This window comes from Epargyreus clarus, unplaced genomic scaffold (assembly GCF_041222505.1).
Source record: "Epargyreus clarus isolate Ecla_fem2 unplaced genomic scaffold, WU_Ecla_fem_2.2 ptg000018l, whole genome shotgun sequence".
NCBI classification, from domain to species: domain Eukaryota; kingdom Metazoa; phylum Arthropoda; class Insecta; order Lepidoptera; family Hesperiidae; genus Epargyreus; species Epargyreus clarus.
The window spans coordinates 1,513,363-1,530,797 of NW_027332226.1; the positions used below are offsets into that span (position 1 = coordinate 1,513,363).

General features: G+C 36.3%; 2 protein-coding genes across 2 annotated transcripts; one reads left to right on the forward strand and one right to left on the reverse strand.

The window, feature by feature from the left end:
- The first annotated feature begins 856 nt into the window (after positions 1–856).
- Positions 857–14,627, forward strand: LOC140749900 (probable methyltransferase TARBP1). Its single transcript, XM_073083142.1, has 7 exons — positions 857–3,976; positions 4,406–4,465; positions 4,691–5,018; positions 5,257–5,937; positions 8,394–8,548; positions 9,506–9,679; positions 10,149–14,627. The coding sequence occupies exons 1-7, from the start codon at positions 1,263–1,265 to the stop codon at positions 10,309–10,311; spliced, it is 4,275 nt and encodes a 1,424-aa protein (XP_072939243.1). The 5' UTR covers positions 857–1,262; the 3' UTR covers positions 10,312–14,627.
- Positions 14,626–17,327, reverse strand: Mulk (acylglycerol kinase-like protein Mulk). The gene is made up of 3 exons (XM_073083143.1): positions 16,987–17,327; positions 15,746–16,044; positions 14,626–15,472 (listed from the first exon to the last, which is right to left on the reverse strand). The coding sequence occupies exons 1-3, from the start codon at positions 17,094–17,096 to the stop codon at positions 14,637–14,639; spliced, it is 1,245 nt and encodes a 414-aa protein (XP_072939244.1). The 5' UTR covers positions 17,097–17,327; the 3' UTR covers positions 14,626–14,636.
- Between the last annotated feature and the right edge of the window lie 108 nt (positions 17,328–17,435).

The window sequence follows — 17,435 nt, forward strand, 5'->3', positions numbered from 1 at the left end:
CTGACGTTTGTAATTAGAGATATGGTCATACTTCCGTCACGTTTTTTTATAATATAGGAGTAGCAGACGAGCATGTAGTCCACCTGATGGTAAGTGGCTACTGCCGCCTATGGACATCTATAATCAACCCCAGATAGGATTAGATATTCCTATCCGAGGTCGGCGACAGATGCGCCGATATCCCTGAGGACTACTTGTTATGAGGCAGAAATATGCCGCCGGAATCGAACCACAAAGGGTTCTACCGCCTTTAAATTAAAAATAAATCGGATAATGTTCAGGAGGATGTCTACCCTTCCTATATAGATTAATACACTCTTTGGTCTAGCTTATCGAGAAGTTCATCTGTTAGGTCTGGGTAAGAAACATTCGCATAACAACATTTTTATTAAACGAATTCATTCAGCTCCCGGCCAAGGAAAAATATTTTTACCAGAATGTCCTTTTCGTACCTACAAGGTCAAAACGGAACCCTGCTCCTCCGAAAAATAACCAGGGGTCGCCATACAAGAAAGCGCGATTTTCTGGCGTTTTTCACTTTATCATAAAAATATGTATTCGTAATTCCTTCCAGCATTTTTTCAGATTCAGATTTTGCCATCCAAGATCATTCTCCTGAATGTTTTATCTTGTATAGATCACATTAGGTGATTAGGTTATTCTAATGTAGACAGTGCCATTGAAATACAATACATGCTAGCATCTGACTCATTTATTGTTTAAATAAAAACTTTCACTCGGATAAAATGTAATTATGCGCAACACACGAAATTTGCGAAACTGTGTGTAGAGCAAGTGCCAAGCTGCCAAGTATTATAAGCACTTACACACTTACACAGAATATAGATAAAGAACGTGTAACGAATGTGTAACCAGTAAACTCCATCATCCATCATCCCGGACAGTGTATTGGACGCTTATTAGACGACTATTAAATATTGATTAATTTCGTATCGATTCTTTTCATAACGCGAGACTGTAATGGTTGCAATTTCATCGCACCTTTCAATCACTAATTCTTAAAATCTCGTACAAAGGTTAACACATAGATAAAATAATACCAACCTAATTTAAATATCTATTTCGAAGTGTCAAAAAGTCGATTCTAATCTAATTTATGGATGTAAACAGAACCGCGTGTAATTATGAATTTAGATTATCCTTTCCATATTTTCCAGAACATATTTAATTATTTAAAGTAATAAGTGATTATTGCGCGCAAACGGTACTAAAAACGTAAATTCCTATAACGGCCTGTAAAAATGGATTCGGAAGAATTATTAGCCCTGTTAGATTCGTTGGATCTGGACGAAGAAATAATAAATACACAGATGACCAAGATTATGGTGCGGACTACATTTACAAGGAAGCACCTGAAGAATGCGTCCAGGTTTCTTAAGTATAAGCTCGCTGTCAATAAGCAAGAGGCCCTGGATTGTAGTAACGAAGCCGAATACGAATTTGCGGTAAAGCTGATTAAGGATGTGACCGTGGACAACATTGACCAGGTCTGTGAGATCACCAACCTGGTACTGAAGTTGGATCCAAAGTCTATTGTCTCCAAGTCTGAACATCTTCTGCAGCAGATCCTCACCGACCTCGAGCTACCGAAGATGCAGATCGTGTTCGAACTAAACGATGATCCGATGTCTGAGAATGACACTCCTAAAGTTCTTCTTGACTTAAAACTGTGCAGCAGCATCCTTGAGGCGGTCATCAGCCAACAAGAGAAGTTATCTATACCGTTTCTTCAGATTCCTTTAGAGAATATAGTTTTCAGTGTAGATGACAAAGTCCTGACATTCTTTTTCATCAGCACAATCCCGCATTTCAACAATGGTGTAGTTGGCTTTTCCATTTTAGATAGGCTTTGGAATTGTTTGAAAGATGCGAAGGAGTTCAAACTAGTTACTCTCAAAGCATTAAGCTGTTTAGCTGACCATTACTTGCCGGTAGCCGACGAGGCTGAAAAACATGCTGATTACAGTATCGCAGCAAATTCTGAGTTCTGGGAGGTTGTGCTCTTCGGGTTGCAATCTACCGATACTGCTGTTAGGAAACGTGCTATTTATCTTATTAAGAGAGCATTGGAGAGCTTAACGGGCAGCCAGAAAGATATTAATATAAATACAGAAGAGATGGTCATGGTTTGGGATAAGAAAAATGAGAAAATGCTAAAAACTATGTGGGATAACTTCTTTATATTGCTCGACAGTCTAGAAGAAATGCAGAGCAACATTGTCTTGCCTTCTCTGAAGCTGTTTGAGTCAGTTAAACATCTCGGACACTGCTGGTTAAGCTGTGCTTACAACATCGGGCTCCAGCATGATAACGCTCAAGTACGACTCAATTGTATCATGTACAGATTAGATATAAAAGTCGAAAGTAAAGCTGAGGCTTTGACACTGCTTAACGCACTTAATGATATTAATTTATATGAAAATGTACATGACAGTAAGCAGCTGACTACAGCTATCGCTCAGGCATTGGATGATAAGCAGTCTCTCTTGAACATATTAGAAGCTATTCCAAGCGTTAAATGGTCACCTGTGCCATTATATTACTTAAGTGACATTGTGGGGGATGTCGTGTACCCCTCGCTTCTACTGCATGTCGGTCACAAGAGAATTTGCACAATACTCAATGACATCTTAAGAATTCCTTGTAATAGCCCCGTAATAAAAAAGGCTATTTTCGCACACATTTCCAACTTCATAGTGAATTCATGCAAGGGATTCATATGGGAGGATTATGTGAGCATCTATCCACAGTTACATACAGAAACCCCTATTACGTCTTACATCATGAATCCTCTGGCAGCACACATCAAGAAAAACTTATACTTAACAGATTGTGACAAAAACGGATTTGCTGAAATTATGAGTACAACATGCGAAAATATTAACATTGGTCTTCTATATGTCAGTGGCCACGAGCAGGATGGAATTCCATTTTTCTTGAGCATTATCAATGATAAAGCTGCAAATATTGTTGATATTTGCAATAGGCCATACGCTAACAAAACTCAATGTTTAGTTGATGTAAATTTTTTGGTAAACGTTTTTAATAAGACCTTTGGGAGATCAGAACCATATATGGTTGTGATAAATGCTGCTGTGATGAAGCAGTGCAAAGTTATATTGCAGTATCTGTCTGTTCTGCTGGCCAATGGTGGGGGCTTAGATGTGGAAGGGATTATTACTCTATTTGAGTCTCTTAGTTGTATGCCAATTAATGATCCAGAGCTTAAAGAAATGCTACTACAACTTTACGCACATAGCAGTGTCTTCCTGAACGACCAAGAGTCTCCGCTAGACAAAAAGACTTTTGCGATTTCTATAATTAATTATATTTGCAAGACCCCACTAATTACTGGCCATCACAAGAACGAAATGTTAAGCTTAGAGCAGTATTTGAGAATACTGAAGGAGATTGGAAAGGATATGACAAAGCAAGGAAGTGGAAAATTGAAGAATACATTCTACGAAAAAGCATGTGATATTGTATTATCGTATCTGTCGGTGGAACCTAATGATAATGATATTATTGATCTATTTGTCTTTGTGGAAGATGTCCTTGACTGTGGTGGATATGGGTGCCTCAAGTTTATTCTTCGTATCGTCAATAAAATTCTACCGAAGCTAATTGATAATGCTAGTGTGAATTTTGACCTTTCACTGTTTTTAAATCAAATCTGGACACAGATTTGTGAGCTTAAATCGAATCGAGAATATATAACTTGCGTTGATGATTTTGTGAAGCTGATTACACAAGACATACTGCTTATGTTGCCGCAACACAACAGTGTTGTTGTATGCCACTACAATATACTTATAGAGCTGGCGGTGGCCAAGAGAATGCCTCTTTACTTCTTAGTAAAACATTTGAGCACTAAAAATGTTCTAAAATATGATAACATGGTTAATGTACTGTGTAACATTTTACTGTACGCAATAGTGCCAAAGAAAGATCAAAGGTAAGTTCTTCATATGATTGTAACGGTACTTAATATATTTCTTTTTGGTATTGTAAAAGGAATATTTCATGTATTTTTTTTCTAACATTAAAATAGCAAATGAGCATACAGCTCACCTGATGATAAGTGGTTACTGCCATGTATCAAGATCCATAACCTTAATAAAGAAAGGGGGTTGTAATAGAAACTGGTAACAGACACGTTGTCACCTCTGAGGGCTAAGTTGGTCACGTCATAAACCCTTCCTATTTCCAATATTCTTATTAATAGCTACTTTAAGGTGTTCAGGTGCTGAACCCAAGTATAACACAGAAATAGGTGATCGATTTTTTAGCATATGAGGACTCTGAAGCCATAAGGAGTCTCACTAATACTTCTGAAGCTTTATCTATCCCGTAATTGACTTTTAATACTGGTTTTCTTTTTTAGAATAACTGAAAACTTAACGGTGGAGTTATTGTCAAAAATGCAAGGTATAATGGTACCTGAGTAAGTAATAAATCTACTAACTATTGTTATTTACTGTATGGTGTCTCCTCGTTGAACTTTCCTGGTTCTTCCATATTCAATATTATAATCAATGCTACCGTTTTAAGTTGTAACTCTATTTACACTACTAGTCTTAATTTGCTGGGAAAATACAATAGTCCTTTCATACCAAGACTTTCAGCATTTGAGATATAAATAAGTTTCTTACCCAAGCTTACTTTTCAGCATGCATGTCTTCAGCCAGCACATACAGTTGTTATCAATAACAATGTTAAACAAAGTTACCGACGTCAACAAACTGAACGAGGTGTCCGAACGGATCATGACCGAAATCGACCAAATGATGAAGAACAAGCCACGTTATTACACCAACAACACGACACACAGGAAGCTGTTGAGAGCGCTGCAGAATTTGTTGTTCATCTTCCTCAAGACCAGGCGAGTGGAAGTTAAGAAGACGGCGAGCTGGTGCATGAATCTCCTTAGAATCCCGCATGATATCAGCGTGAAGACATGTATCTTGTGGTACATCGCCCTATACATTTACTCAATGGTAAGTTTACCGAATGATATGTAATGATTTGGCACCTAAAAACTTTTCTGATATCACCATTTAATTATTTTCAATAAATCTGCTAAGACTCAATGTATTTAAAAGTAAAATAGAAAACCTTAACTCAACAAACAATTCTAAAAGGAAGAATTCGAAAACTACTATAATGATTTATGAACTAAAGGCAAAATTTGGTTAACTTAACTAAACTATGCTGAGAATGTTCTTCTTCTTGCAGGACATCTCGATAAACGGCGAATTGCTGCACTACTTGACAGTTAACGGGGTTCCGTTGATAAGTCAGTTTACGATTGTATACAATGTAATGCGGCACAAGATACACGCGCGCACGCACTACGCCTCCGAGACCGAATTCGTTTTGGACTTCCTCCTGTCCAACACGATGGGCCCTGTGTTCTCGGTGCGACTGACAGCCCAATACTACGCAATGATGTTGTTCGAAACGGGCACAATCAAGAAGAAGATCAACGTAGAGAAATACAGCAGCATGATCGCGACGTTAAGCAAAACCCTCGGAGAACTTTCCCTCTCCAAAGACAACTCCTTCATGAACCTCAGGAAGGATTACTTCACGCAGATGTTCGACATCGTCGGCGACTTGACGGTCATGTTCGTCTTCCACAGCATGCAGAGGCGCTGCGAGTCGTGTAATGAAAACGTCGACACGCTCTTTGCAATGAAGATCTTTAATGAGATTGACGATTGTGTGGCCATCGACGGTCATGATGCGTTCTATGTGGAGTGGAAGAGCGTCCATAGATGGCACGCCTTCCAACATTACCAAGGGGTGGCTACTCCTGGCCAGTCCGATGCCCAGGACGAAGCTAGTACGATCCAGAAGAAATATATCCCGTGGAGGAACATGACCGATTTGGAGATAAGCGAATATCGCCGGAATGTAAGTTTTGCCGTAAATAACTTTGATCATATTTTCACATTTTTTCTATTTGGTTTAATTATGTTAATAAATCAGTTTCTATGTGATTACGATTACAAAAACCTAACGGACGAACTATATGACATCCTACCAATTACTATTCCTACCATCCTACTAATACCAAGCATTTATTTTTGAACTTGTATATTAACAAGGAAAACAAAATTAAAATATTTATATAAAATATGATGTAATAAAGGTAGTGTAAAATCCTGAATTTTGTATGTGTAGCTCCTTATCAGTTTTCGAAAAGCACCCCACACTTCTTCTACAATTATACTATTTACTGTTCCTTAATTGATTCCTAGATTGAAAATTATTTTCTTTTAGCTGAGTTTATCATAAAAGCGTGTTTTTTAGTTTTTTGAACTATATTTATTTTAATAATTTTTAGTATTTGTTGTTATAGCGACCATCATTATGCATCGTCTGTAAAAAAATCAAGTGTTTATCTATTACGGTTTAAGAGAGGTTTCGTTTTACCCTTTGAGTACGGAATACCAAAAATCATTCTACAAGATGGCATTATAGATATGTTTCAGTACATTTGAGTTACAGGGAAATAACATTATTATTTTTCAAAACTAAAAATCAATCTAGTAACTTTGCCTGAACTTTCCCTAAGGCGCTTTCTCTCGCCTCGAAAATCGTTAATCCTGAGGATGTTGATAAGGACAATGGTACAAAATTATTAAAATCGTGTATTGTCATCGGTTTTTGATAATTCTTTAAAATTTTGAATTAAACTGAACGTGGTGTCAAAGTGGATAGAAATCGGGTTCAAAGACTCCGTTACTTGTTACTTACATACATAGCTACATACATACATACATACATACAACCCAAGCTAATAAAAGTGTGTTATAAAAGTTATTCACTTAATCTCTAAAATAAATAATAGTTTAAAAAACTAAAAAAATACACTTTTTATAGAAAATCCAACTAAAAAATAGAAAATATTTTTTTTTAATTTGAATTAAGAATAGTGTAAATAAGATAAAAATATTTTTATTGTAAAAAAAGCGTGGGGTGCATGGTGTCAATAGTTATAAATATTTTATTGATAGATATTGAGTAGAAGGATTATCATTTTGATAATATCTTAAAAAGCACCCCACGCTTTTTTTACAATAAAAAATATTTTTATTAATTCAAATTTTAAAAAAAATATTTTCTATTTTTTAGTAAGATTTTCTATAAAAAGTGTATTTTTTTAGTTTTTTAAACTATTATTTATTTTTCATTTTTTGGTCGATTTTTTTATAAAAGCGTATTTTTTAGTTTTTTTTAACTATTATTTATTTTTCATTTTTTAGTGATTATTTTAGCGATTATTTTAACGATTATTACGTAGCGTATTATCAAGTTTATCTTTCGAATCAGCATCAGCACCTTTGCTTAGCAGTGCAAAAATGAATATTGGGTCATTGTTTAACACAGCTGTATGAAGTGGTGTTTTACATTGGTGTTTATTTTTATTGTTAACGTGAAAATCCCAGAGGAGTTGTTGAATGACATCCGAATTGCCAATGCTAACTGCTTTCTTTCATAATTTATACCATATCCCAGGTCCTCTATCTTAGATAAAAGTAATCACGGAAAAAGGATGATAGAGCATCTTTTAAAAACAGGTGCTGATGGCAATACTCAAGAGAAAAACGGTCAACTGCTTTACATCTAGCCATTTCAAAAGGACGTCGTCCAATCATCGATTTAATATTACAGCATGATGATGTTAATATCAAAAATAATTATAGAATTTCTTCTCTTTGTGTTGCTGCTGCCTGCAGAGATTTTAAAACTGTTAGTAGTTTAATTAATTTTACAGCTCGAGTTAATAATATAAGTTGTGACTATGACGATGAGCTGAAATCATATATGCCTTTACATTTGGCAGCAAGAAATGGGAACACTGAAATAGTGGAAATCTTGTTAAAGGAAGGTGCAGATGTTGAAGTGCTGAATGAATAAGGATGATGAGACACCGCTTCATGATGCTATTAACAACGGACGCGTCGAAGTTGAGGTCAGGTCAGGTCAGGTCAGGTCAGGTCAGGACAGGTCAGGTCTTTTCAGGTCAGGTCAGGTCAGGTCAGGTCAGGTTAGGTCAGGTCAGGTCAGGTCAGGTCAGGTTAGGTGATCGGCGCGCCTGGTAGATTCCTTTATTGGTCTTAACGCAGACCTTCCGGGTCTCAGGAAAACAAAAATCGCTGATCCTGATTATCCTAGTAAGGATAACGGGTCAGAATGTTTAAAATATTGAATTGTCATCGGTCCTTAATAAGTATGCCAAATTTCAAGTTAATCCGACGTTTTGAAGGGGGTTAAAATCATGTTCAAAGATTCCATTACATACTAACATACCAACATACATACGTCTGAAGCTAATAAAAGCGTATTAATATAAAATTTTCCAGTCGAAGAACATAAGTGACCTGGTAGTAGTGGCCTCGCTAGTGGACCGCCCGCCCAATCTCGGAGGGCTGGCGAGGACCTGCGAGGTGTTCGGCGTCATGACCTACGTCATTGATAGCCTGCGACATCTGCACGATAAGCAGTTCCAATCTTTAAGGTGAGAATCGTTATTTTGAATGAGGAGTTTTATTTCAGCCTCATAACAACGCCCGCCCAATCTCGGAGGGCTGGCGAGGACCTGCGAGGTCTTCGGCATCATGACCTATGTCATTGATAGCCTGCGACATCTGCATGACAAGCAGTTCCAATCCTTAAGGTGAGACGATCGTTCTTTTGGAATTTGGTAGGATTATCATATTTTATGCCATAACCGCCAACTTTTAGCATTATTGTCCTAAATACATTGATGAACCTATAATTTGGACAAGTACTACTAATCCGTGGTGTGGCGAACAAAACATACTTGTCCAAGGTATTCACTTAGTCTTTAGGAGGCAAGGCATCTATGGAGGTTGTAGAACTCTTAAATCTTATCTGAGAATAGAAGGTAATAAGTGGCCATCTTCAGACTTTACTGTACTCGTTTTCTATTTCAATATTATAAATATATAATATGTATTAGGAATTTTGCATTGTACATTTGACGTTTTAACCAAAATTGTTAATTCACCTGACATGACTAGTATTTTAGTGTAATGGAGGGTAATTTTATAATTTAGCTAGTATACCAAATAGAAAGAAAGAAAGAAAGAAAGAAACCATTTATTTTACATGCTATACAAGTTACAACATACAAAAGAAAATAATAACAATGGAAGGGGTACAATAAAAATAATAACAAATAAAATAACACGTGACGTAAACGATACAGTATAGCAGCAAAAATGGTCGCACTCAGTCTCTGCCGATGCCTGTGAGAAATAACAGACTCCGGCGACTGGTTTTCAGTGCGGCCCTGTACGTCGTGCAACTCTGACCAACGATGCCACACCAATTACACTATACTAAATGTATTATCTACAGTAAATAACTAAAAGAACAAAAGTAAATAACAGAAAAATGAGAATAAATAAAAAATACTAAGTAGCTATACTAAATGAGGATTTGTTTACAGTGTATCAGCCGACCGTTGGCTGAATATAGAGGAGGTCCGTCCCGGGCGACCTCTCAAGGAGTATCTCATGCGGAAGAAGGCCGAGGGCTACTCCATAGTCGCTGCAGAACAGACCTCCAACAGCATCCAACTGACTGAGTTCAAGTTTCCTAAGAAGGCGTTAGTTCTGCTCGGGTAAGATTTGTTTCATTCATGTTTCTGATGATGAAGGCAAAAACCCTTCTTTTGCTTCTGCTTCTAGTGAAGACGTCTGTGTATGGTTTAATGGGTGTGGTAATAGAGTGCTTTGAAACTTATTCCTCAGGGGTAGTAACACATCTTGAGTAGAAGTTCAGTGCTATTTACATAATTTTGACTCATTGACATAATTTTTAGTCATTGGTTTAATATTTTGTAATTAAATAATAATTAAGTTTGCATTTAATTTTGTAGTGATCATAAAATTCGAAGTACTGAATTGTTAAAATATTACTTAATGTAAATATTTTTACAATACAGCATTTCACAACTAAAGTTGATTTGATATATTATAAAGTGTTATATTATACATAAATTGTTTACCACTTTGCTAGATCTCTGGTACTTAGTTGACTTAAGTTTTATCGTATGCAGTAATCTATTATTATGTAATTATTTACTCCAGGCATGAAAAAGAGGGCATCCCTCCCAACATCCTCCCGATAATGGACCACTGCGTGGAGATCCCGCAGCGCGGCGTCATCAGGTCCCTCAACGTACACGTCACGGCTTCGATCTTCGTGTGGGAGTACATCAGGCAGAAGGGCTCGTCCTATGTGCTGAAATAGGGTGACTTCAATAGATTTGTCAGCAAAAATATTAGATAATTTAAATATCGATTTTCATCATATCGATATTACTGTCAGAAAACTGAAATTTGACAGCTAATCATTTGTCAGGAAAAATATTAAGTAATTTAAATATCGATTCTCAATCTATCGATATTACTGTCGTGTGGCAGCTTCAGTAGATTTGTTAACCAAAATATTGGTTAATATAAGTATCGATTTAAGTAGAGTTACACTTGACCAAAAAGTCCTAGTAATTTAACTCTAAATGTGTCAATATTATTGTCAGTATCGTATATCAATTTGGTAGATGTCGTTACGATATTGTCAGTATCGAAATAATATTTGGTAGAGCTTATTACGTGGCCCAAAAATACGGGATTATACTACTTTAGAAGTATCAATATTATTGTCAGTATTGATTGTCGATAGTTTGTAAGAAAACAAAATAAATGTTATTTTTTCGATGTCTTAAGTATTAGCTACTCGTCTACTATTATAATGAAAAAAAAAACGGCCCAGTGCGAGACTGCCCCACTAAAGTTGTTTGTCCACAGCACCGTCACCGAGCCGATACCGATAATTAATCACGGCTCCAAAGTAGCGTACATATAGATTTACTATGGGATGACGGATGTTCGGTGGACAAGCTGCTATAGTAAATGTATGTACGCTACTTCGGCGCCGTCTTAATTATCGTCGGTGGTTGGTGGACAAACAACGTAAGGGTACCATATAATCATCATCACCATCAATCCGCCCCACTATTCGGCACCGGTCTCCTTTCAGCATGAGAGCATGCATTTTACATATTTGTGCATGTGTTTATCACAATACTTGTATTTCATTCACACTCACACTTGGCCGATATATACTAATTGATGTTATATGTAAGGTTTATACTATAATCGGTATGTTAACTAAACTACATTCTCTATATATCTCTCAGTATTGTGTAACTTTTACACTACACTACATTTTCATACTATAACTTGGTTTTAAGGGCTTAGGGCCCGTCGTATAATGTAAAGTGCTCTTTAGTTGTAAGATAATTTATTTTAGTGATACGATTCAGGCGTGTAGTTTGTTTGAGCCTGGGAGAGGATAAATTTAGATTATTTGGCGGCAAAAAAACAAAGCATTTCCTGTATCTTTAAAATATAGAAAGTGGAAAATAAATGCGATTCGGGAAATTCTACTATATTCCGAATCATTCGGTGAAAAAAGTCCTTCCAAATGCATCACATATTAAACACGTTTGGAAAATTTTGCCGCCCCCAGATAGTGCCGCCGGGAGTATACATTGACAATGATATGACACCAAGAAAATGGTTAGCAGCAAAAAAATATTTTACTATATTAAACACAAATTATAAAAATAAAAATCGCTATCTTTTAGATTTTGATCTAAATGCCACCCCTGCCCCGGCACGCTACGCCTCTGATTAGGTAATAAGGTTGTCGAATATTTAAGAGAATTTAATGTTGGTTATATTATTTTATATATTTTGATAATTAATTGAGTTACCGTTTAAGGTCCAAGGGGTATCAAATGCTTCTTTAGTCATTAGTTTCTACGGAAATAATTTATTATAACACATGGAATTTATTTAAACATTAAGGTTTGTTTGTGATATGTTGATGAATGAAAACATTTGTTATTAAAAATACTTAGACCATAGACAAAGTAGCCAATAGCCTACATAATACGTAAAATCTACGTATTTATTGGAATTACAAGTCTTCTTAAATGACGAGATGACAACGGTAATTTTCGGGATCTGATATTAAAAAGCTTTCGCTTGAGAAACTGAGACAGCCGCATTAAAACCAAGTACCGTGATTTACACCATAATTATATCATTTTCCCAAGTGCTACGTACTCGAGTGTTATGTTAAATTCTGGAGTGTTTACCCGACCAGCCAAGATTGAATTTGAACCACTCAGCCACCGTTAGTTTGCACGGGTCTGACCATACTTGGCAAATTCGCGAATGACTTAAAACTACCCTTAGAGCGGTTATCCACCGCCGCCGTCACCGGACCCTCACAGAGAACAAGGTTATTTCGGGCCGATTTAAATATGACATGATGGACGTGCGGTGGATACGCAGCTATAGTAAATGTATGTGCCGCTACTTCGGCGCCGTCATTTCGTTCTCGGTGACGGCGGCGGTGGACAAACGCTCTTCAACCTTTTATGAGCTAATTGGTTACTTTGCTTGTGGATTGAATCCAAAAACATCATCATGGGACCTATTTATTTTAACGTACAATATGTTAATGAGCCGCAATCAAAATTATGCATTTATACTTTTGCAGCAAAGATGTTATATATGTCTCAATTCGGTATTGTATCTAGATAATAAATAATTAATAGTGAGTAATAGTGAGGGTTTAAACCAAACGAGTTGACAGTCTCTGACTGGGTGTACGTAGTTGGCTGTCATTCTTTCCATATTTTACTATTATTCACGAACAGACGATACGCCACTATGCTACGCGCAGTCTAGTACGCTATGCATAGTCTAATACATTCTGCGGAGACTGGTAGGTTATGCATTATGGTTATTTATGCATTATACGTAGCATATGTCGGTCATACTGGGGCTCAGAATAAACAATTTAAAGTCAGTAGTAGACAATAAGATTTTTGTGAATGTGATTTACTATGCTCCACTTTTATCTGACGTGCTCTCATGATGAACGACTATTATTATTCTTAGTTTCATGGATGATAAAATTTTCGACAGTTTTTGACGATTCCATAACTAACATTCCATATAGAATTTCAGATATATACAGCATCTTTGCGTAGACGTATAAAGGAATGAAGTCTGAAAATGGTTAACGTGTGTGACAAAAGTGCGGGCTATTTGATAGCTTTATCTTATAATCAGTTAGTTTTAAGTATGGATCTGCGTATTGCCATTGTAATGTAGGGAATAAGTTCATATTCAATTCAGAATTTGGCTGATCACATACTGGCTACTTTCGCCTGAGCGATAGTTGCGGCTACTATCTTGTCGCTTAAGTCACGAACAAAGTACTTAAACTATTACCGCTCTGCTAATTACTTATTGCTAAAGCTGCCGGTTGCTCGAGCGATTGTACCCAGTGGGAAGTCAGCCTGTTATGTAGGTTATAGGAAGATATTTGTGTTTAAGAGACCCTATAAAGGTGTAGTAACCTAAAAAGGTAGTCAAACAGCGATAAACTTATATTTTCAACAATTTCAATTAAGAATCATCACATTGAAACTCTATTTTCACATACCATTTAAACATGAGTAAAGATTAAAGAGCTGGAGTGCCAAACACCGACGTAGGCTTCATGTAGGTATTCCCAAGATACATAATTATGTGTGAGGGTCTATTTTACACCATTCAATTTAATAACGCTTCCTGAATGAGTTATTTGCTTATTATAAGGAAGAAAATGCATTTAATTTTGTATCTATTATATACTTAACTAGTAGGGCTAGGCAGTAGTGTTGCCAGAATATATTTACCTATATAAATGAAAATGGATGGTCTGTATGTAATCTCGAATCTAACAGGGCGGTAATATTTTTCGTGTCCGACCGAGGTCGACTTCTACCAAACAAAAAAAAACTAGCAAAGCCGTCGTCTTCGGCAAAGGGCCAAAGTTTTGGCAGAAGCCGAAGATTTCTAGGTAACGTCAAAATTGAACGAATTGTTACAAATGCGTGAAATCGCGATTGGGATTGTGATGCGCGGAGACATTCGATTCGTGGTAGGCGCTATTTGTATCATAAAGTAAAAGTACCGGTCACTTTATTTTGAAATTTTAACATTTTTCATTAATTGCGAGGTAATTTCAATTAGCCCTAAAAGTTGTTTTATATTAGTTACCTTAACTTAAAACTTTTTAACCAATCTGGAATTGAAGATTGTGCCGTACAACAGGTTTCGGCTTCGATCAGAAATTGACTTCCAGTCGGACATTAGAAAACACTGATGTGCCAAATTTCTTGCTGATCGGTGAAACAGAGGAGTCTATAAATCTCAGATACATATACCAACATCCATTTTTGAATATTGTATGTTGTCTGTAATATTTATCTTCTAGATGTAAGTTTGGGTACAGCCCACATTAAACCCGCTGTTGGGTCACTATACGTACATTAGATACCTTCTTTTTTAAAAAGATGACTTTGACATTTGTACAATTGATATTTTATTTTTTGTTATGCTCAAAAATGTATTTCGATATATTATAATTTGTTTTAATTTATTCATATCTAGTCTTAAATTTTTCGATGTCTCTACAAAGTGGTGAATAAATAAAATATTTCAAAAAAGTTACACTTTAATTTGTTCCGGACAGAATAATTTGATCATCTTTGGTAGCAATGTGATCTTCATGGGCTTGATTTCGAATTCCTCTTTGTCTATCTCCATGAGGGCGTCAGATCCTTGTTCCTTAGGATGCATTTCTACTGTCCTCGCCTCTATAACGTCAGGGAGCTCAGTGTTAGACTTCAAACGTCGCCAGCCTTCTGACACGAATTCTATGTAACTGTAACCACCCTTGCCCACCAAGATGCCTAGTGATGGAATATCATCTTTCCGCGGGCGTATCCTAAACTCGGTCGCCTTGAAGCATAGCTCATTTACAACAGAACATTCTGGATTCAACACCTTTGACTGATCTGATTCTTGACTCAATTGTGGGGTCGGCATGAAGAATGCCCACTTTCTCTTGACTTCTGGTTTCTTCACCACGCAATTGCTGCAACCTGCGCAGGGAGGCGTGTATTTAATTGTGCCGCTGCAGTTCCAGTTCAGAGAATTCTTGTAACCATTGAAGATGTATGATGCATAGTGACGTAGTGGCCCATATATCCAGTACTTATCTTTCCTTGATTCTGTGTCTCTAAAGGCCCCCCATTCTATTGAATTCATCGCGTAGATGGGCCTGCTGGGTGTTTCGTCTTCGGTTGTTATAGGTTCTATTTTCATAGTGTCCTTCCAAACTGTGTTACCCTTGATGATGGCCATGCAAGCTTCTATTAGCTGCTTGACTTTCTCAACCCCATTTCCACCCGGAAATAAACTATTTCCAACACTATTAGTACGTCCGAGTGGTAGAATGCCGAGCGGGAACTGGTTTGCGTCGTCATTACGCCTTAATAACCCTGAAATATTGAGAAAATGGATATTGGTACTATATTTATAATAAATGTCATAAAATGTCTAAAAATGTTGCTGGATTGGTGGGCATAGTACGACACTGGGGTAGCTAAGCATTTTTTGAAAGGGGCTTATTCCTTGAGATTTTTAACACAACAATCGCTTTATGAATTCTGACTAAGAGAATGTCGCAATATTTAAGCAAGATCAAAATAAAATACAAAAAACAGTCCAAAGAGCTTCAATAATGTTTCATTTAAAATGTAGCCAAATTTTACCTGTAATTGTCTCGGATAGAGTTCCATCACCACCAGCAACAATGATCGCCTCCGTACCCCTCAGGCTCTCAACAATCTCCTTAGCATTCCCCTCCGAAGTTGTTTGAATCACGTCCACTTGCAAACCAGCCAGATGGAGTAGTGGTTCACAGTATTTCTCATATTCTTGCTTAGCTTTCCTCTTGTTAGCTACTGGGTTGAGGATAACAGTCACTAGAGTAGGGTTCCTTTCCATCGGAATGAGGGCATCTCCATATCGGGCTGCCTCCTTACAAGCTGCCCGCATTATAATGTTTATTCTATAAAAAATATAAAACTAACTTAGTGTGAGATCAACATGGCAAATTCAATACATTCAATGTTTTGGTGAGAAAGAACGTGACTGTCAGAATGGCCGGTCACTACCCATATTTTACATCGAAATAATTACTAAAAGTTGCTACCTAGTTGCTACTAGTTGATATTAGTTGCTACTAATTGCTACCTTCGATTAAAAAAAAAATAAACTGCTTTTTAAGGTGACTGTGAGGCCTGTATAATTAAAAGAGTAAATCCGAAATTAAATATATTATGCTTATACATCATTAGGCGTTTAGACCTCTTATATTAAATCCGTAATATTTTTTATCCTTAAAAGCTATGAAGTCCAATACGATGCATATGAAGGTAGCAATTTGGTAGCAACTATTGATTAAAAAAAAACTCTATTCACTTGCTCAGTTTTTTCTTACTGGATAGGTGACCGGCCATCCTGATGTCAGAATGGCCGGTCACCTTAAAAGCAGTTTATTTTTTTTTAATTGAAGGTAGCAATTAGTAGCAACTAATAGCAACTAGTAGCAACTAGGTAGCAACTTTTAGTAATTCTTTCGATGTAAAATATGGGTAGTGACCGGCCATTCTGACGGTCACGAAAGAACACTCATAAAATGTGACACGGTCTGGTAAATGAGAGTCAACATATATGGAATAGTATTGTAACTATTACTAAAAGTAATGTTAAAATTAAGTATAGAATTTGCATAAATATAGTTATAAAATATATGTCTTAATATGCATTTTTAACCACTTAAGAGATAATATGCTATATATTACGTATTTTTACTAGGACATCGAAAATATTAAAAAAATATATATCCTAGATCCTATATACTTGTTATCTTACCGGAAATATACTTTTATTTGATCAGCACATTATGGACCTAAATAATAAATGATAAATAGCATATTATTAAGCTTACTCGAATTTCTCTTTTGCTGTAGCCGCACCATAATACAATACAACAGCGCCAAGCACAGATTTCTTCCAATTATTTCTAATAGTTTTCCCAATTTTAATTATTCTTTCCATGATTCGCGGTTTATAAGTTATTGAGAATTAAATTAATATTTTTCCTTCGATTTTTAAATAATTTATGGTTATGTCAGCTGTTTGTGACACTTTGTGGGTTATGACATTTGACATCTTGGAGTTTTATTGCTTCGGCTGGTCACAAATGTGTAATATCAAGTAACAGGTATGTATGCAGTCTCACATATAATGGGATTTTGCATCCGGTTTACATTAGAATTTATAATTTCGTTTTTTTTAGTGCAGCCGTGCAGCTGGTATCCTGATTAATCATAACCATAGATGTAAAGAGATATTCAGAAATATCATCTATGACTATTGACACTCATATGTCAATAT

What these genes read in the sequence shown, in the direction of transcription:
- LOC140749900 (XM_073083142.1), top strand. Translation starts at nt 1,263, where the DNA reads ATGGATTCGGAAGAATTATTAGCCCTGTTAGATTCGTTGGATCTGGAC. An exon ending in TAAGCGAATATCGCCGGAAT is followed by an intron (nt 5,938 to 8,393) that starts GTAAGTTTTGCC and finishes AAAATTTTCCAG; the next exon opens with TCGAAGAACATAAGTGACCT. An exon ending in AAGGCGTTAGTTCTGCTCGG is followed by an intron (nt 9,680 to 10,148) that starts GTAAGATTTGTT and finishes TATTTACTCCAG; the next exon opens with GCATGAAAAAGAGGGCATCC.
- Mulk (XM_073083143.1), bottom strand. Translation starts at nt 17,096, where the DNA reads ATGGAAAGAATAATTAAAATTGGGAAAACTATTAGAAATAATTGGAAG. An exon ending in ACAGCAAAAGAGAAATTCGA is followed by an intron (nt 16,045 to 16,986) that starts GTAAGCTTAATA and finishes TATTTTTTATAG; the next exon opens with AATAAACATTATAATGCGGG. An exon ending in TCTATCCGAGACAATTACAG is followed by an intron (nt 15,473 to 15,745) that starts GTAAAATTTGGC and finishes TCAATATTTCAG; the next exon opens with GGTTATTAAGGCGTAATGAC.